The 20924-nt window shown below is 46.4% G+C and overlaps 1 protein-coding gene across 8 annotated transcripts in view; it reads right to left on the bottom strand.

The window, feature by feature from the left end:
- The window catches only part of LOC139548759 (rho GTPase-activating protein 32-like), a 55438-nt gene that overhangs the window by 4485 nt on the left and 30029 nt on the right, over positions 1 to 20924 (bottom strand). For 5 of the 8 annotated variants that reach the window (XM_071358566.1, XM_071358565.1, XM_071358563.1 and 2 more), the window contains 16 exons: positions 8035 to 8121; positions 7507 to 7644; positions 7157 to 7249; positions 6859 to 6981; positions 6625 to 6702; positions 6376 to 6457; positions 5948 to 6109; positions 5715 to 5817; positions 5401 to 5545; positions 4989 to 5071; positions 4644 to 4751; positions 4167 to 4312; positions 3880 to 4087; positions 1945 to 2093; positions 1662 to 1736; positions 789 to 1508 (listed from right to left, as the gene is read on the bottom strand). In XM_071358566.1, the coding sequence (XP_071214667.1) occupies positions 789 to 1508; positions 1662 to 1736; positions 1945 to 2093; positions 3880 to 4087; positions 4167 to 4312; positions 4644 to 4751; positions 4989 to 5071; positions 5401 to 5545; positions 5715 to 5817; positions 5948 to 6109; positions 6376 to 6457; positions 6625 to 6702; positions 6859 to 6981; positions 7157 to 7249; positions 7507 to 7644; positions 8035 to 8121 (2500 nt within the window). Of the gene's footprint in view, positions 1 to 788; positions 1509 to 1661; positions 1737 to 1944; positions 2094 to 3879; positions 4088 to 4166; positions 4313 to 4643; positions 4752 to 4988; positions 5072 to 5400; positions 5546 to 5714; positions 5818 to 5947; positions 6110 to 6375; positions 6474 to 6624; positions 6703 to 6858; positions 6982 to 7156; positions 7250 to 7506; positions 7645 to 8034; positions 8122 to 20924 lie in introns of those variants that run through there. The other 3 variants (XM_071358564.1, XM_071358569.1, XM_071358571.1) reach the window with 3 other exon arrangements.

Raw genomic sequence — 20924 nt, 5'->3', positions numbered from 1 at the left:
AATCGAACAAAAGGACCATTTGTGATGTTTATGGGACATATTGGAGTGCCAACAACAGAAGCTCGTCAAAGGTAAGGCATGAATTATATTTTTATTTCTGCGTTTTGTGTCGCGCCTGCAGGGTTGAAAGATGCTTCTCTCTCTTTGTTTACTATGGTGCTTTCCTCAGATAATAGCATCGTTTGCTTTCGCCGAAAAGCCTATTTGAATTCTGACATGTTGGCTGGATTCACAACCAGTGTAGCTTTAATTTGGTATCTTTCATGTGTGATTTAATGAAAGTTAGATTTTTATAGTAATTTATTTGAATTTGGCGCTCTGCATTTTCTCTGGCTTTTGGCCAAGTGAGACAGTAGCGTCCCGCCTAAACTCAGATTTTTGGATATAAATATGAACTTAACCGAACAAAACATACATGTATTGTGTAACATGAAGTCCTATGAGTGTCATCTGATGAAGATCATCAAAGGTTAGTGATTATTTTTATCTCTATTTCTGCTTTTGTTACCCATCTCTTTGGCTGGAAAAATGGCTGTGTTTCTGTGGCTATGTACTGACCTAACATAATCGCAAGGTGTGCTTTCGCCGTAAATCCTTTTTGAAATCAGACATGTTGGCTGGATTCACAACAAGTGTAGCTTTAATTTGGTGTCTTTCATGTGTGATTTCATGAAAGTTTGATTTTTATAGTAATTTATTTGAATTTGGCGCTCTGCATTTTTACTGGCTTTTGGCCAAGTGGACGTTAGCATCCCACATATCCCAGAGAAGTTAAATGTGCCACTGACCTGCATCTGGAGGGTTTTGTGAAGCCAGGCTGTCTGTGACCGTTGAAGTGAAGCTTGGTGGGCTGGGGAGCCGGCAGGGTGCCCTTGCCTCAATCCCCTCCTCACTCACTAGTTGGGACTCACACAGATCCAGAGGTGGAGGGGAGGAGGATTCACCCCCCTGGGTATCTGAGAGACAGCGTGGGGCAGACACACACACAGTGTGCACATCTGTTTCGACCACAGGGGGAGACAAAGAGGACTTCCGTCGGAGTTTGGGGGAGACGACCCGAGCCACTTTCTTTTTCTCCCCTCTTTTCCTATGGACTGGGCTGATGTCAGGGGACTGGGAGTTACTGAGGACTTTATTGAGGGATGAGGAGATGGGCTTTGATTCACTGAAACCCCTGACATGCTTCCTACAGTTGACGCTTGCTTTGCATTGAGGAGCGGATTTAGCTGTTGGTGGGCTCACTGGGCTGCACTGGAAGGACATGGGGTCAAAGTCCAGAAAGGCCATGCCAGGGGCTGGAAGACAGAGGTCAAGGTCGTCCTCCTGATGTGGAGGGGACACGCCAGCTGGGTCATAGACTGGACCATCAGCACCACTATGGACCTCCTTGACCTGGTTATTGTAGTGGTCAACTTTGACCCTAGCATCACACAGTTCATCCCTGAATGCGGTGGAGAGGGCATCGCTGGTGGAGTGTGGTCTAGGGAGGCGGTACATCTGGGGCTCCCCTATGGCAGACACAGTATGCATTACCATTCAGCGACAGACTTCAACATTAGACATAAAAATAAAAAGGTAACAAATGATCCATCTAAATTAGTGCCACTGTACTATGAAACACAGGTACTGACAGGATTGAAAGTATGACAGAGCATATTTACTTTCCAAATTGTGCAAAGAGGTGAGAGATTCTTCACTTTTGGTGGAGCGCAGTGTCCCACTATCACCTCTACCACCTGAATAATATGGATGTACAAACTCAAGTTGAAATAGACTTCTTTTTGAAAAAACATGACTTCATCACGTCACCCAAGTGGAATAAACAGCCATACATTTAACCACAGAGACATGACTGGAGGTATTTTATAACATGGCTGTGAAGACGGTCCTTGTGGTTGTGTACAGTCCTGGATGGTGACAGTGTAGTGCTGGTTAAGGCCTGACCTGGCAGCGCGATGCTCTTGATCTCATTGGGTTCGCTGGGGTGACGCTTCAACTTGCGTTTGGAGGTCATGGAGGACGACTTGCCCAGGTTGAAGAATGAACGCCAGCTTCCCACTGGGGACTTTTTCACCTTCCCAGGAGCCCTCTTACTATAACACAACACAACATCCCCAGTGAAAACAGTGGACCGTACAGGGTGTCAAAGACAAACTCAGCAAAAAAAAGAAACATCCCTTTTTCAGGACCCTGTCTTTCAAAGATAATTCGTAAAAATCCAAATAACTTCACAGATCTTCATTGTAAAGGGTTTACACACTGTTTCCCATGCTTGTTCAATGAATCAAAAACAATTAAATGAGCATGCACCTGTGGAACCGTCGTTAAGACACTACCAGCTTACAGACGGTAGGCAATTAAGGTCACAGTTATGAAAACTTAGGACACTAAAGAGGCCTTTCTACTGACTCTGAAAAACACCAAAAGAAAGATGCCCAGGGTCCCTGCTCATCTGCGTGAACGTGCCTTAGGCATGCTGCAAGGAAGCATGAGGACTGCAGATGTGGCCAGGGCAATAAATTGCAATGTCCGTACTGTGAGATGCCTAAGACGGCGCTACACGGAGACAGGACGGGGAGCTGATCGTCTCGCAGTGGCAGACCACGTGTAACAACACCTGATCGGTACATCCGAACATCACACCTGCGGGACAGGAACAGGATGGCAACAACTGCTCAAGTTACACCAGGAACGCACAATCCCTCCATCAGTGCTCAGACTGTCCGCAATAGGCTGAGAGAGGCTAGACTGAGGGCTGGTAGGCCTGCTGTAAGGCAGGTCCTCACCAGACATCACCGGCAACAACGTCGCCTATGGGTACAAACCCACCGTCGCTGGACCAGACAGGACTGGCAAAAAATGCTCTTCACTGACGAGTCGCGGTTTTGTCTCACCAGGGGTGATGGTCGGATTCACATTTATCGAAGGAATGAGCGTTACACCGAGGCCTGTACTCTGGAGCGGGATCAATTTGGAGGTGGAGGGTCCGTCATGGTCTGGGGCGGTGTGTTACAACATCATCGGACTGAGCTTCTTGTCATTGCAGGCAATCTCAGCGCTATGCATTACAGGGAAGACATCCTCCTCCCTCATGTGGTACCCTTCCTGCAGGCTCATCCTGACATGGCCCTCCAGCATGACAATGCCACCAGCCATACTGCTCGTTCGGTGCGTGATTTCCTGCAAGACAAGAATGACAGTGTTCTGCCATGGCCAGTGAAGAGCCCGGATCTCGATTCCATTGAGCACGTCTGGGACCTGTTGGATCGGAGGGCGGGGGCTAGGGCCATTCCCCCGAAAATGTCTGGGAACTTGCAGGTGCCTTGGTGGAAGAGTGGGGTAAATATCTCACAGCAAGAACTGGCAAATCTGGTGCAGTCCATGAGGAGGCGATGCACTGCAGTATTTAATGCAGCTGGTGGCCACACCAGATACTGACTGTTACTTTTGATTTTGACCCCACCCCCTTTGTTCAGGGACACATTATTCCATTTCTGTTAGTCACATGTCTGTGGAATTTGTTCAGTTTATGTCTCAGTTGTTGAATCTTGCTATGTTCATACAAATATTTACACATGTTAAATTTGCTGAAAATAAACGCAGTTGACAGTGAGAGGACGTTTCATTATTTACTGAGTTTACAATAGCCTATGAAACAAATACGTCCTTCATACAGTCTCACACATTTTCTTTTAATATAATGTTCAATAGTTATGTCAAATCAGTAGTGATGTTTGGAACGGATGAATGGTCTCTAAACGGAATTGGCTATTGTCTCCTGTCAGATTGACCAGATTATTATTTTTTGCTGAGTTTATATGGTTTATAAAACTACAATGTACTGTAAGCTACTAGTTTCTAGAAGCACCAACAACCTACCTCTCAGTGGGGAACGCGATGACTGTGTGGAACTTGCCCATCAGTGCCCCGGGTCCCTCCCCCACCTCGATGTACTCGCTGTGGGACAGAACGGGGGTAGTAACAGGGGAGCCCAACTGGGCCTGGGTACGGGCCTGGGCCTCCTCCAGAGAAAGGAGCTTAGTGGAGGGAGAGCACACCAGCAGAGACTTGGGCCTGGATAGGGTACCTGAGGGCAGAGAGAGAAATGTTTTTGAAGTTCCCATAATGTCCCCATAATGACTGCCTAAGCCAGGGTAATGCTGTACCTGTACTCTCCCGGATGAGGGCGTTGACCTTGCGGCGGAAGAGTGCCTCTGTGTTGTTCAGTATGAACTCCACCACCACTGACTGGATACGCACCTCCATAAAGGCTGCGGTTCCACTAAAACAGGCCGACTCAATCTGCTTGGACCTGAAACACAGTTATGTCCTAATCAACAGCATTGCCAGTCATAGCCAGTTACAAAACAGTGTACATTTAAGCAATATGGCACGGCTAAGGGCTGTTCTTAGCAGTGGTATATTGGTCATAGACCACAAACCCCGAGGTGTCTTATTGCTATAATAAACTGGTTACCAACGTGATTAGAGCAGTAAAAATAAATGATTTGTCATACCCGTGGTATATGGTCTGATATATACCACGGCTTTCAGACAATCAGCATTCAGGGCTCCAACCACCCAGTTTATAAATCGCAGTTAATACTAATGACAGTGTTGGTGGTTGGAATGTTACAATATACCTGAGCAAGTTTGGAGCCCAGACGATGGCCAGGTTCTTGGTGTGCATGTTGGTAATAGGGCTGAAGGTGGCTAGTTGGGACAAATGTCTCATGAGGAATTCCAGAGTCCTGCAGCGCAGACCAAGGAGTATTACAGATCAGGTAGAACACAGACATGTGGAATCCACCCTTCTTTACTGTCAGCCTACAAAGCCAAGACTGTGACTTCAATGCTCTCTTTTAGCCAACAGATGGAGCCTTAGCACCTACAGTTCAGTGGTGACTTTATACACTACTGTAGTGGATATAGAAGATGCCGCATTGCAGGAGCCACTAGGGTGTGCTGTGAACTCATCTCCCACTGACCTGTAGTGAGGAGGAGGAAGCTGCTGGATGACGTTGTGGATCTTCACCAGCCTCTCCTCATCAGTAGCTGCAGACACAGCCTCCTGTGGAGGGAGGGAACACCAGAGGTCCACACTGAGAGAGAGCCTGATAACTAGGCCAGCAGGAGCTTTCTGTCCTTTACTGTCGTTCCCCCCTTTACGTGTATTTTCAATACACCCCACCGTGCTACGAGGAGATTTCTGATTAAAAATTCTAAGTTCATTTCAGTGATAAGACCTTTCTATTTCACATATTTTGAAATGGGAAAGACAAGCTTATTTGTTAGTACAGTATCTCCCTTGGTTTATTCCAAGATGACTATATTATTAATCTATTCCCCAATCAGCGTCCACCTTTCCCCTCAGTGTCAGTTCAGTGTTCTGCTCCTTACTGAGAATCTCTCATAGAGCTGGTAGGTGAGCAGAGGGTTGGGCAGCTCTCTAAAGTACAGTTTACAGAGGGACCCTACGGAGTGGATATCCTGTTTGAAAACATCTCTACTGAGGTCTGGGATCTCCTCCGAGTCAAACTCATGTCTGGGGAAACAGATGAGAGAAGACACTGGTTAACACTCAACATCAGACCATCACATACAATCAACACTGTATAAGTCCATAAGCAGTACTGACATGGTGATTGAATTTCTTCATTGTTTTCCAGGATGATATACATTATTTGATGTTAAGAAGTGAAGCAGGGACTTACCTCAGTTTCTGGATGTTGGAGGAGATCCCAGAGAGTCTGTACATCCCGTCCACGACACCATGTCTCTCAATGAACTCAGTACAGCATTTGATCACCTGGGGGACTGGAGAAAGGAGAGGAGAAAGGGCCGTCAACAAAGTAACATCCAAGAGATTTTAACAACAAAGACCGAGAAGACTACCTTTCTCTATACAGTGCTAACTATAGAGAGAAAAGGCTGCTGGGAGACTGACCATCATGTTCTGAGTTGAGGAGGTGTTCCCCCAGGTCACAGCCAAACACCCTCTCCCTGAGGATCCCACGCTGCCTCAGCTTCTGGGGGGGTGGACGGGACTTCATGAAGCTCCTCAGGAATGTCACCAGCTTCCCATGCTTCTTACACACTGACGGACACACTGAATGAATATACATTTTGTTTTTGGGTTGTAAATAAAACATACAATAGATGTGCATTTGAATCCCAGTGGATAACACATGAAAGTAAGAATAAAAACACTTATTCCCAAAGAGGCAACCAATACAACGCTGTTACACACACACACACGCCAGACTCACCTAATGTTTTCAGTACATACTTTAAGAGTCAACTCCAGTCAGCTATACATGAATCATAGGGAAGAGGGAGGACAGAGTATTGTTGCTGTAAAACAGGTCACAATACCTGGTTTTGGCACAGAGCTGGACACACAGGTGGGAATCCTGTCACTGATCAGCTCCACACAGTCACAGGGGAAGAAGCCAACCTGCACAGAGAGAAACCTGCGCTCTATAATGCACCAGATATGATCTAAGGAAGAGTAAGTGATAGTAACCTACATGTACAGTAGGGTGTGGGATGCAGAAAATGAGTCACTAGTATGAAGGGACAGACAGAGCTGTTTGAGTCACAGACTTATTTGAGGTGTTTTACCTGAAAACCATGTTTCCCTCTCCACCAGCCAGTGTCCTCTTTAGGAGGCATGTCAATGACTGACACAATGTCCCCTACCTAGAACAGGGACGACACAGAAAAGACAAATGAGAGTATAGCAGTTTGAGTGGGTTTAAAATCAACAACCACGGCAGAATGTATCCCCATATCTCCCCACTGTTCCCTAAACCCCTCCCCTTTCCTGTCCAATGACAAGATGCACAGAGGTGTCACCTCAAAGGTCAGCTCGTCTGTGGCCTGGGCAATGTAGCGTTTGATAACGTGGGCCGCGGCGATGGCAGGAACATTGATGGAGGACTCCTCAGCTACCAGCATGCGGTTGCCCTTGTTATCAATCTGAGAGACAAAACACAGGTTGACGAAGTCTACAAAATACTCAACATTATGGAGTTCAGCATAGATATCAGATCAATTACTAGAATGAAACATTTAATTGTGCATGAAGTCTAATTGAATAAACAAGTTATCCTGTTGATCTGAGGAGTGAGTAAGATAAACATGAGTAGCTGACCTCCATCCATGTCAGCACTGGACCACAGTTGATCTTGTTGTCAGCGATGGCTGAGAGATGGGACAGGTAGGCTGCCAACATCTTGGTTATTTCCTACGGAGAATAGAATCAGCAGCAATGAGTTAGGTTGAATGCAAAGCCAGGGTAGATAATGTAATGTAACTATTGCTGTGTAAGTGTCCCTAATGGCACCCTATTCCCTAAGTAGTCCACTAGTTTAGACCAGTTTCCTTTGCACAGGTCAAAAGTAGTGCACTACTTAGGGAATGGGGTGTCATTTGGGATACATATGGTCTCAATCATAGCAGATAGTAAAATATTCCCAGTTAGTCCTGTTGACTGACTCCTACCTCTACTGTGTCCTTCAGAGAGTCAAAGCGAGGCAGCTCATTGAGTTTGGAGAAGCGTCGGTCATAGATACAAAGGTGGAGGTGTTTGTCTAGCACACGGAAGTCTTCATAGGAGCGCTTCACCAACCAGCTCCGACTCTGAGACACAGAGACAAGAGTGAGCCTGAAATGAGACCAGACTGAGAAAAACATTGAAGGAATCTAGGATAAAGATACTGTACACAAAGGCATCAGACTGTCTCAAACCTCTCCTCCTGGAACCCCAGACATTCCATGTATTTGATCTAGTCCAGAGCTAGCACACCTGATTCCACTTGTTAACTAATCGTCAAGCCCTTGACTACTTGAATCAGTTGTGCTAGTTCAGGGCTACAACAACATTTGTTAAATGTCTGGGAGTCCCTGAGGAAAGGGTGAGAAGCACTGGATTATCCTACCCCCTTAGATATGAATATCATGCTTCGGTTAAATGTTCCAGATTTTTCTATGGGTCAGAAACTAGGGCCTAGCCCTCAAGCTCCATTATACCTGGCAGCAGATCTGAACCAGGAAGAGTGGCTCCTTGGAGTCCAGACCAGCCTTCTGCCCCTCAGTTTGCTCCTCTGCAAAGGACAGCTGCAGGGGAATGGGTACAGAGAGATTAAAATAGTGAGGGACACCACACTCTAAATAATGTAGGAGTTTAATACGGCAACCTCTTTCTGTAACTGAACTACTGTGAAAGTAGAACATACACCAAATTCATGTTCGGTCACTTAGCCAACTCTCCAAACTCTATCAATAATGAACAGTAAACCAAACTGGGTAATACTACCATGGTAAGAAATGGGTATGGTTTTTCATGAAGGGAAACATCTAGATAATATATAATAAAAACAATCATGGTCTTAAAAAAAAAAAAAGAACAGAGGCCCCTTTAATAAATGGGTTGTTGGAGGTCCTTTGCTCTTGAGAGTTGCTGACTTCACACACAATAAGGAAAGAACTCTTGGGAGGTTAAGAAAGTGTGAATGTGCATTTTCAACATTGACCCCTTGACATATGTTTTTCAACCCAAAATATAAGCAGTATATGAATAATACATAAGCAATTGAAAACCCCTTCAGCGTTTGAGGCTATGGAAAAGTACCAAAAATCCTTGTCAAATTCCCTCCATCCCTCCCATAGAACTCCATAACATCCTACACCAAGAGGAGATCAAAGCCTCAGGAATAGTTAGGGGAATAAATTGATATCAAATACAGGCAAAACTTCAAAGTGCTGCGAGGCAGGGGAGGTTTTGGTTATTTATAACTAATCTAGATACCCAACACAATATGACCTAGTTACCCATCACTGCTCAATAACATGGTAAACCACAGCTCCTTCATACACATACAGAGAGGATTTAAAATATAAGCATGAGTCAATGAGTGAATTAAACAATAACATTAACTATGGTCATGTGGATGGAAAGATGGACTGTAAGCATGATAAGACAACAAACATGAATCAATGATTACTAACAATATGTCAAGAGGATGTCTGGATAGAAAAACAGTCACATGGAGCGGAGTCATTTAACACTGAAAACTAATCTGAGTAAATGTAGTGCATGTCTTATGTTTTGTTTAAGCTCTTTCCATCCCCTAACTCTTTTTACCAACGCATTTTAGCCAAGCAACTAATACTGACAACCTCACACGGCGCAGCACAAATCCCTAAATAGAAACATGCCTTCAGTCATTTACTATTAATACACACACATCTGGACCCAGAGACAGAAATTAAGACAACCGCATACTGGTACCTGCCAACGCAGACTCTTTACTGGTCCTCAGCTATTAAGTCAGTTTATAACACAACTGGATGTCTTTAGGACAGTGTTCAACTGCAGTTCTGTGTCTCCAGATAGAAGTCACTGAGCTGAACCCATAGCTGCCTACCACAGATGCTGGTTGCTTTCATCTGTCCCAGAGGTTAAATCCCCTTCAGCCTGTCCTTCGCCGCAAGGTGGAACCACAACATGTTTTCACTGTTCAATTAGACCACAAGAGCAGAGAATAGAAATAGGGGAAGCATCCCGCTGTTTCTCTCTCCCTCCCATCCCTTCCTCTCAATCTCCCTCCCACTCTCCCTCTACCTTTCGTCATCCTCTCGTGACAAAGGAGCTCTACAGTATATAGGCTAAACCAGAGTAGTTAGCACACGCCCATATGTAACCCTGACACACAGAGACAGAGGTGCAGGAGGACACAGACCACCAAGGCATCTCCATTTCAAAATTGTGCTTCTGTAGAGAATGGAAGTAATCTTGGGCAGAATCAGCCGAGTACGCTGTATGTGTTTCAGAGGCTGCTGTCCTAATGTTGCCATTCTGTCTGAGACCTGATCTGTCATATTCCTGATGGTCCTGTGTGTGAGTTCTAGAACAAGCATATGAGTCATGAGACCCACCATAGGGATAATGTTATGACACTCCCTCTAATCTGTCAGCCCACTTCCTCTCAGGGTGAAGTCAGCACATAAATTATATCATGACAGCTGTTGTAGGTCCAATGCAGCTGTTTTTATCTCAATGTCAAATAATTTCTGGGTAACAATTAAGCAGTGTTGTAGTACTCGAGTCCAGGACTTGTGACTCGACCATTGGTGGCTCTAACTCGCCTTCCCGTGACTTGTATTTGCACTTTGACTGGATAGGATACTATGATAAGCAACAATGGGTGCCAGAGCAGCGAGGGTTCTGTTCTCTAGCAATGGAAGGACACGCTACACCAGCAAGCGGTGAGTGTGGACAGGCAGGCAGGCTCCGCTCTGGCTCCGATCATACACATCACGCAAGCGACTCTTGCTTCCCCGTAACCACCAGTCACCAGCCTACTGTTTAGCTTTGCATGGTTAAGAAACAAACTGCTTTACGATATTGAAAACAATGGTATTGAGTTTAATAGCAAAACAGTAAAGCTATTGTCTCCCTCACTCTCCCCTTCAGTATTGAAAAGTTTAAAAAGTTACACTTTCTCCAGTCTCCCTTTAGTTTTCACTCCGGAATAAAACCACCTACACAAATATCAGTGGGTGGGCATCCCGAGTGGCACAGCGGTCTAAATCACTGCATTGTAGTGCTAGCTGCGCCACTACAGATCCTGGTTCGATCCCAGGCTAAGTCGCAACCATGTGCGACCAGGAGACCCATGAAGCGGCACACAATTGGTCCAGCATCGTCCAGGTTAGGGGAAGGTTTGGCCGGCCAGGTTGTCCTTGTCCCATCGCGCTCTAGCAACTCCAGTTGTGGGCAGGGCGCAACGCACGCTGACACTGGAGTCCGTATGGGAGTTGCAGCGATAGGACAAGACTAACTACCAATTGGGGTAAAAAATTATTATAATTAAAAAATAAATATCAGTGGGTGATTACAAAAAAGTAGCAAATAATAATCCAGTCAATCTGACAGGAGACAATAGCCAATTCCGTTAGAGACCATTCATCCGTTCCACGTGACTACTGATTTGACTTTACTATTGAACATTATATTAAAAACAAAATGTGAGAGACTGTATGAAGGACTTATTTGTTTCATAGGCTATTTTAAACTCAGCAAAAAACGAAACATCCTCTCACTGTCAACTGCGTTTATTTTCCGCAAACTTAACATAAAATAAATAAATATTTGATTGAACATAAGATTCAACAACTGAGACAAACGAAACAAGTTCCACAGAGATGTGACTAACAGAAATTGAATAATGTATCCCTGAACAAAGGGGGGGTCAAAATCAAAAGTAACAGTCATGCAGCTGGTGGCCACACCAGATACTTAATTACTGCAGTGCATCTCCTCCTCATGGACTGCACCAGATTTGCCAGTTCTTGCTGTGAGATGTTACCCCACTCTTACCACCAAGGCACCTGCAAGTTCCCGCACATTTCTGGGGGGAATGGCCCTAGCCCTCACCCTCCGATTCAACATGTCCCAGAAGTGCTCAATGGGATTGAGATCCAGGCTCTTTGCTGGCCAACACTGACATTCCTGTCTTGCAGGAAATCAGCCATACTGCTCGTTCTGTGCGTGGTGGCATTGACCTGCTGGAGGGTCATGTCAGGATGAGCCTGCAGGAAGGGTACCACATGAGGGAGGAGGATGTCTTCCCTGTAACGCACAGCGTTGAGACTGAGCTTGTTGTCATTGCAGGCAGTCTGATGATGCTGTGACACTCCGCCCCAGACCATGACGGACCGCTCCACCTCCAAATCGATCCCGCTCCAGAGTACAGGCCTCGGTGAAACGCTCATTCCTTCGACGATAAACGCGAATCCAACCATCACCCCTGGTGAGACAAAACCGCGACTCGTCAGTGAAGAGCACTTTTTGCCAGTCCTGTCTGGTCCAGCGACGGTGGGTTTGTACCCATAGGCAACGTTGTTGCCGGTGATGTCTGGTGAGGATCTGCCTTAGGCTGGACTGGGGGTTTGTAGGCCTGTTGTAAGGCAGATCCTCACCAGACATCACCGGCAACAACGTTGCCTATGGGTACAAACCCCCAGTCCAGCCTCTCTCAGCCTATTGCGGACAGTCTGAGCACTGACTGAGGGATTGTGCGTTCCTGGTGTAACTCGGGCAGTTGTTGTTGCCATCCTGTACCTGTCCCGCATGTGTGATGTTCGGATGTACCGATCCCGTGCAGGTGTTGTTACACGTGGTCTGCCACTGCGAGGACCATCAGCTGTCCATCCTGTCTCCCTGTAGAGCCGTCTTAGGCATCTCACAGTACGGACATTGCAATTTATTGCCCTGGCCACATCTGCAGGCCTCATGCCTGCAGATGTAGCCTCTTCTGCGTAGCCTCTTCTGTAGCCTGTCAACTATGTGTCTGTCTATCCCTGTTCTCTCCTCTCTGCACAGACCATACAAACGCTTCACACCGCGTGGTCGCGGCCACCCTAACCTGGTGGTCCCAGCGCGCACGACCCACGTGGAGTTCCAGGTCTCCGGTAGCCTCTGGAACTGCCGATCTGCGGCCAACAAGGCAGAGTTCATCTCAGCCTATGCTTCCCTCCAGTCCCTCGACTTCTTGGCACTGACGGAAACATGGATCACCACAGATAACACTGCCACTCCTACTGCTCTCTCTTCGTCCGCCCACGTGTTCTCGCACACCCCGAGAGCTTCTGGTCAGCGGGGTGGTGGCACCGGGATCCTCATCTCTCCCAAGTGGTCATTCTCTCTTTCTCCCCTTACCCATCTGTCTATCGCCTCCTTTGAATTCCATGCTGTCACAGTTACCAGCCCTTTCAAGCTTAACATCCTTATCATTTATCGCCCTCCAGGTTCCCTCGGAGAGTTCATCAATGAGCTTGATGCCTTGATAAGCTCCTTTCCTGAGGACGGCTCACCTCTCACAGTTCTGGGCGACTTTAACCTCCCCACGTCTACCTTTGACTCATTCCTCTCTGCCTCCTTCTTTCCACTCCTCTCCTCTTTTGACCTCACCCTCTCACCTTCCCCCCCTACTCACAAGGCAGGCAATACGCTTGACCTCATCTTTACTAGATGCTGTTCTTCCACTAACCTCATTGCAACTCCCCTCCAAGTCTCCGACCACTACCTTGTATCCTTTTCCCTCTCGCTCTCATCCAACACTTCCCACACTGCCCCTACTCGGATGGTATCGCGCCGTCCCAACCTTCGCTCTCTCTCCCCCGCTACTCTCTCCTCTTCCATCCTATCATCTCTTCCCTCTGCTCAAACCTTCTCCAACCTATCTCCTGATTCTGCCTCCTCAACCCTCCTCTCCTCCCTTTCTGCATCCTTTGACTCTCTATGTCCCCTATCCTCCAGGCCGGCTCGGTCCTCCCCTCCCGCTCCGTGGCTCGACGACTCATTGCGAGCTCACAGAACAGGGCTCCGGGCAGCCGAGCGGAAATGGAGGAAAACTCGCCTCCCTGCGGACCTGGCATCCTTTCACTCCCTCCTCTCTACATTTTCCTCTTCTGTCTCTGCTGCTAAAGCCACTTTCTACCACTCTAAATTCCAAGCATCTGCCTCTAACCCTAGGAAGCTCTTTGCCACCTTCTCCTCCCTCCTGAATCCTCCTCCCCCCCCCTCCTCCCTCTCTGCAGATGACTTCGTCAACCATTTTGAAAAGAAGGTCGACGACATCCGATCCTCGTTTGCTAAGTCAAACGACACCGCTGGTTCTGCTCACACTGCCCTACCCTGTGCTCTGACCTCTTTCTCCCCTCTCTCTCCAGATGAAATCTCGCGTCTTGTGACGGCCGGCCGCCCAACAACCTGCCCGCTTGACCTTATCCCCTCCTCTCTTCTCCAGACCATTTCCGGAGACCTTCTCCCTTACCTCACCTCGCTCATCAACTCATCCCTGACCGCTGGCTACGTCCCTTCCGTCTTCAAGAGAGCGAGAGTTGCACCCCTTCTGAAAAAACCTACACTCGATCCCTCCGATGTCAACAACTACAGACCAGTATCCCTTCTTTCTTTTCTCTCCAAAACTCTTGAACGTGCCGTCCTTGGCCAGCTCTCCTGCTATCTCTCTCAGAATGACCTTCTTGATCCAAATCAGTCAGGTTTCAAGACTAGTCATTCAACTGAGACTGCTCTTCTCTGTGTCACGGAGGCGCTCCGCACTGCTAAAGCTAACTCTCTCTCCTCTGCTCTCATCCTTCTAGACCTATCGGCTGCCTTCGATACTGTGAACCATCAGATCCTCCTCTCCACCCTCTCCGAGTTGGGCATCTCCGGCGCGGCCCACGCTTGGATTGCGTCCTACCTGACAGGTCGCTCCTACCAGGTGGCGTGGCGAGAATCTGTCTCCTCACCACGTGCTCTCACCACTGGTGTCCCCCAGGGCTCTGTTCTAGGCCCTCTCCTATTCTCGCTATACACCAAGTCACTTGGCTCTGTCATAACCTCACATGGTCTCTCCTATCATTGCTATGCAGACGACACACAATTAATCTTCTCCTTTCCCCCTTCTGATGACCAGGTGGCGAATCGCATCTCTGCATGTCTGGCAGACATATCAGTGTGGATGACGGATCACCACCTCAAGCTGAACCTCGGCAAGACGGAGCTGCTCTTCCTCCCGGGGAAGGACTGCCCGTTCCATGATCTCGCCATCACGGTTGACAACTCCATTGTGTCCTCCTCCCAGAGCGCTAAGAACCTTGGCGTGATCCTGGACAACACCCTGTCGTTCTCAACTCACATCAAGGCGGTGACCCGTTCCTGTAGGTTCATGCTCTACAACATCCGCAGAGTACGACCCTGCCTCACACAGGAAGCGGCGCAGGTCCTAATCCAGGCACTTGTCATCTCCCGTCTGGATTACTGCAACTCGCTGTTGGCTGGGCTCCCTGCCTGTGCCATTAAACCCCTACAACTCATCCAGAACGCCGCAGCCCGTCTGGTGTTCAACCTTCCCAAGTTCTCTCACGTCACCCCGCTCCTCCGCTCTCTCCACTGGCTTCCAGTTGAAGCTCGCATCCGCTACAAGACCATGGTGCTTGCCTACGGAGCTGTGAGGGGAACGGCACCTCAGTACCTTCAGGCTCTGATCAGGCCCTACACCCAAACAAGGGCACTGCGTTCATCCACCTCTGGCCTGCTCGCCTCCCTACCACTGAGGAAGTACAGTTCCCGCTCAGCCCAGTCAAAACTGTTCGCTGCTCTGGCCCCCCAATGGTGGAACAAACTCCCTCACGACGCCAGGACAGCGGAGTCAATCACCACCTTCCGGAGACACCTGAAACCCCACCTCTTTAAGGAATACCTAGGATAGGATAAAGTAATCCTTCTGACCCCCCCCTTAAAAGATTTAGATGCACTATTGTAAAGTGGCTGTTCCACTGGATGTCATAAGGTGAATGCACCAATTTGTAAGTCGCTCTGGATAAGAGCGTCTGCTAAATGACTTAAATGTAAATGTAATGCCTCCTTGCAGCATGCATAAGGCACATTCACGCAGATGAGCAGAGACCCTGGGCATCTTTCTTTTGGTGTTTTTCAGAGTCAGTAGAAAGGCCTCTTTAGTGTCCTAAGTTTTCATAACTATGACCTTAATTACCTACCGTCTGTAAGCAGTTAGTGTCTTAACGACAGTTCCACAGGTGCATGCTCATTAATTGTTTATGATTCATTGAACAAGCATGGGAACGAATTTACGAATTATCTCTGAGTTTATATTGCAGGCAATTATGACCATTGTGCAACAGGAGGAAAATATTTGCGTTACTTCAATGCTCACATTAAAATCTTCCCGCCAGCCTGCCACTAGTTGCTGTTGGGCAGATATCTTCAACTAAATCCGAGCCAAATCAATACAGCCACGAATCTAGCAACAAACGAGCATTAAGCCAGCAATAAAAAATAAATAAAAACAGCAGCAACCAAAATATCAAATTTGTTAAAGAACGCTGAATAATTATTTTTTGCTTTCAAAAGTTTTGTTTATGTGCACATGAACCAATATTACAAAATGTTGTATTTTTTGTTCAACTCAGACCCATTGACTCGGTCTTGAGCACGTGGACCAGGACTCACCCACTAGGACTACTCATAGACTGGTGACTTTACCATTGGTGATTCGGACTCGACTCGGACTTAGCCATAAGGTCTCGTGACTCAACCTCGGGGGACTGGTGACTCGACTGAGACAAGAGGTTTAATGACTCGACTACAAAACAGATAAAAACAATCAGTAACGTTACTTATTTAAAATAATCAAAAGTAGCAAAAATAACTTCTTTGCAAAGAGCAATTTCTCAAGCAAGAATTTTGCTAGGACTGTCGGAGTGGTCTGAGTGGGGAGGGGGAAACTGAAAACTAGCTGTTATTGGCAGAGGTTTGTAACTTTCTTATTGGTCTATTAACTCATTTACCGCATGGTGAGCCCCACCAAAACAGGCAAATATTTCAGGCAGTCTTTTCAAACAGCTCTTACACTAAAAGGGAATAATAATTGTTTACAGTTTTACAGTATTATTCCAACCTCAGAATGTGGAAATATATTTAAAAAACACTGAAGAAAATAATTACGCACTTTTGACCGCACTGGGCCTTGAAGAAAACAGTTAAGCATGGGAAAGCGATACCTAGTCAGTTGTACAATTTAATTCATTCAACTGAAATGTGTCTTGCACATTTAACTCAACCCCTCTGAATCAGAGAGGTGCGGAGGGCTGCCTTAAATCGACATCCACGTCTTTGGCGCCCGGGGAACAGTGTTAACTGCCTCGATCAGGGGCAGATCATGTTTTTAACTTGTCAGCTCAGGGATTCGATCCAGCAATCTTTTGGTTACTGGGTCAACGCTCCTACCCGCCAGGCTATCTGCCGGCCCCCAGGCTACCTGTGTGTGTGTGTGTGTGTGTGTGTATGTAGAGTGCATTCGGAAAGTATTCAGACCCCTTGACCTTTTCCACATTGTTACGTTACAGCCTTATTCTAAAATGAATTAAATATTTCCCCCCCTCTCATTAAATCTACTCCCAATCACTCATGACAAAGCAAAAACAGCTTTTTAGAACATTTTGAAAAACTTAAAATAACATTTTCATATGTATTCAGACCCTTTACTCAGTTCTAAGTTGTGCCAAAGGTGCTTCGATTACAGCCTTGAGTTGTCTTGGGTATGACACTACAAGCTTGGTACACCTGTATTTGGGGAGTTTCTCCCATTCTTCTCTGCAGATCCTCTCAAGCCCTGTCAGGTTGGATGGAGAGAGTCACTGCACAGCTATTTTCAGGTCTCTCCAGAGATGTTCGATCGGGTTCAAGTCCGGGCTCTGGCTGGGCCACTCAAGGACATTGAGACTTGTCCCGAAGCCACTTCTGCGTTGTCTTGTCTGTGTGCTTCTGGTTGTTGTCCTGTAAGGAAGGTGAACCTTTGCCCCAGTCTGAGATCCTGAGCAGGTTTCCATCAAGGATCTCTTTTTGCTACGTTCATCTTTCCCTGGCGCTAAAAACATCCCCGCAGCATGTTGTCACCACCATAGGAATGGTGCACAGGTTTCCTCCAGACGAGACACTTGGCATTCAGGCCAAAGAGCTCAATCTTGATTTCATCAGACCAGAGAATCTTGTTTCTCATGGTCTGAGAGTATTTTAGGTGCCTTTGGCAAACTCCAAGCGGGCTGTCATATGCCTTTTACTGAGGAGTGGCTTCTGTCTGGCCACTCTACCATAAAGGCCTGATCGGTGGAGTGCTGCAGAGATGGTTGTCCTTCTGGAAGGTTCTCCCATCTCCACAGAGGAACTCTGGAGCTCTGTCAGAGTGACCATCAGGTTCTTGGTCAGCTCTCTGACCAGCTCCCTCCTCCGAGTGCTCAGTTTGGCCGGGCGGCAAGCTCTAGGAAGAGTCTTGGTGGTTCCAAACGTGTGTTCTTGGGGACCTTCAATGACGCAGGAATTGTTTGGTACCCTTCCCCAGATCTGTGCCTCGACACAATCCTGTCTCGGCTCCACGCAAGATCTCACCCCGTGGGGTCAAAATGATCACAAGAACGGTGAGCAAAAATCCCAGAACCACACGGGGGGACCTAGTGAATGACCTGCAGAGAGCTGGGACCAAAGTAACAAAGCCTACCATCAGTAACACACTACGCCGCCAGGGACTCAAATCCTGCAGTGACAGACGTGTCCCCCTGCTTAAGCCAGTACATGTCCAGGCCCGTCTGAAGTTTGCTAGAGAGCATTTGGATGATCCAGAAGAAGATTGGGAGAATTTCATCTGATCATATGACACCAAAATATAACTTTTTGGTAAAAACTCAACTCGTCGTGTTTGGAGGACAAAGAATGCTGAGTTGCATCCAAAGAACACCATACCTACTGTGAAGCATGGGGGTGGAAACATCATGCTTTGGGGCAGTTTTTCTGCAAAGGGACCAGGACGACTGATCTGTGTAAATGAAAGAATGAATGGGGCCATGTATCGTGAGAGTTTGAGTGAAAACCTCCTTCCATCAGCAAGGGCATTGAAGATGAAACGTGGCTGGGTCTTTCAGCATGACAATGATCCCAAACACACCGCCCGGGCAACGAAGGAGTGGCTTCGTAAGAAGCATTTCAAGGTCCTGGAGTGGCCTAGCCAGTCTCCAGATCTCAACCCCATAGAAAATCTTTGGAGGGAGTTGAAAGTCCGTGTTGCCCAGCAACAGCCCCAAAACATCACTGCTCTAGAGGGGATCTGCATGGAGGAATGGGCCAAAATTCCAGCAACAGTGTGTGAAAACCTTGTGAAGACTTACAGAAAACGTTTGACCTCTGTCATTGCCAACAAAGGGTATATAACAAAGTATTGAGATAAACTTTTGTTATTGACCAAATACTTATTTTCCACCATAATTTGCAAATAAATTCATAAAAAATCCTACAAATCTCATTTTGTCTGTCATAGTTGAAGTGTACCTATGATGAAAATTACAGGCCTCTCTCATCTTTTTAAGTGGGAGAACTTGCACAATTGGTGGCTGACTAAATACTTTTTTGCCCCACTGTATATATACACACACACAGGTATGTGCCTTTCCAAATCATGACCAAACTTTTGAATTTACCACAGGTGGACACCAACAAAGTCATAGAAACATCAAGGAGGATCAATGATACTAGGAACTAGGATACAACTGAGCTAAATTTCAAGTCTCATGGCAAACATTTCTAAAACCCTGTTTTCACTTTGTCATAATGCGGTATTGTGTGTAGATTGATGAGAAATATACAGTTGAAGTCAGAAGTTTACATACACCTTAGCCAAATACATTTAAACTCCGTTTTTCCACAATTCCTGACATTTAATCCTAGTAAAAATTCCCTGTCTTAGGTCAGTTAGGATCACCACTTTATTTTAATAATGTGAAATGTCAGAATAATAGGAGAGAGAATTATTTACTTCAGCTTTTATTTCTTTCATCACATTCCCAGTGGCTCAGAAGTTTACATACACTCAATTAGTATTTGGTAGCATTGCCTTTAAATTGTTTAACTTGGGTCAAACGTTTCGGGTAGCCTTCCACAAGCTTCCCACAATAAGTTGGGTCAATTTTGGCCCATTTCTCCTGACAGAGCTGGTGTCACTGAGTCAGGTTTGTAGGCCTCCTTGCTCGCACACGCGTTTTCAGTTCTGCCCACAATTTTTCTATAGGATTGAGGTCAGGGCTTTGTGATGGCCACTCCAATACCGTGACTTTGTTGTCCTTAAGCCATTTTGCCACAACTTTGGAAGTATGCTTGGGGTCATTGTCCATTTGGAAGACCCATTTGTGACCAAGCTTTAACTTCCTGACTGATGTCTTGAGATGTTGCTTCAATAGATCCACATAATTTTCCTGCCTCATGATGCCATCTATTTTGTGAAGTGCACCAGTCCCTCCTGCAGCAAAGCACCCCCACAACATGATGCTGCCACCCCCGTGCTTCACGTTTGGGATGGTGTTCTTCGGCTTGCAAGCCTCCCCCTTTGTCCTCCAAACGTAACGATGGTCATTATGGCCAAACAGTTCTATTATTTCATTAGACCAGAGGACATTTCTCCAAAAAGTCTTTGTCCCCATGTGCAGTTGCAAACCATAGTCTAGCTTTTTTATGGCGGTTTAGAGCAGTGGCTTCTTCCTTGCTCAGCGGCCTTTCAGGTTACATCGATATAGGACTCGTTTTACTATGGATATAGATACTTTTGTACATGTTTCCTCCAGCATCTTCACAAGGTCCTTTGCTGTTGTTCTGGGATTGATTTGCACTTTTCGCACCAAAGTGCGTTCATCTCTAGGAGACAGAACGCGTCTTCTTCCTGAGCGGTATGACAGCTGCGTGGTCCCATGGTGTTTATACTTGCGTACTATTGTTTGTACAGTTGAACGGGGTACCTTCAGGCATTTGGAAATTGCTTCCAAGGATGAACCAGACTTGTGGAGGTCTACAATTGTTTTGAGGCACTGAGTTTGAAGGTAGGCCTTGAAATACATCCACAGGTACACCTCCAATTGACGTCAATTAGCCTATCAGAAGCTTCTAAAGCCATGACATCATTTTCTGGAATTGTCCAAGCTGTTTAAAGGCACAGTCAACTTAGTGTATGTAAACTTCTGACCCACTGGAATTGTGATACAGTGAATTATAAGTGAAATAATCTGTCTGTAAACAATTGTTGGAAAAATTACTTGTGTCATGAACAAAGTAGATGTCCTAATCGACTGGCCAAAACAATAGTTTGTTAACAAGAAATTTGCGAAGTGGTTGAAAAACAAGTTTTAATGACTAACATAAGTGTATGTAAACTTCCAACTTCAACTGTATATATTTTTTATCCATTTTAGAATAAGGCTGTAACATAAAATGTGGAAAAGGTCATGGGGTCTGAATACTTTCCAAATGCACTGTGTGTATGTGTGGTCTGTACTAAAAGTGTCAGTGAGGC

The sequence above is a fragment of the Salvelinus alpinus genome, chromosome 22, assembly GCF_045679555.1.
Source record: "Salvelinus alpinus chromosome 22, SLU_Salpinus.1, whole genome shotgun sequence".
NCBI classification, from domain to species: Eukaryota; Metazoa; Chordata; class Actinopteri; order Salmoniformes; family Salmonidae; genus Salvelinus; species Salvelinus alpinus.
Note: the sequence above shows the minus strand (reverse complement) of the source record. Positions and strands in the feature narration are given on the sequence as shown.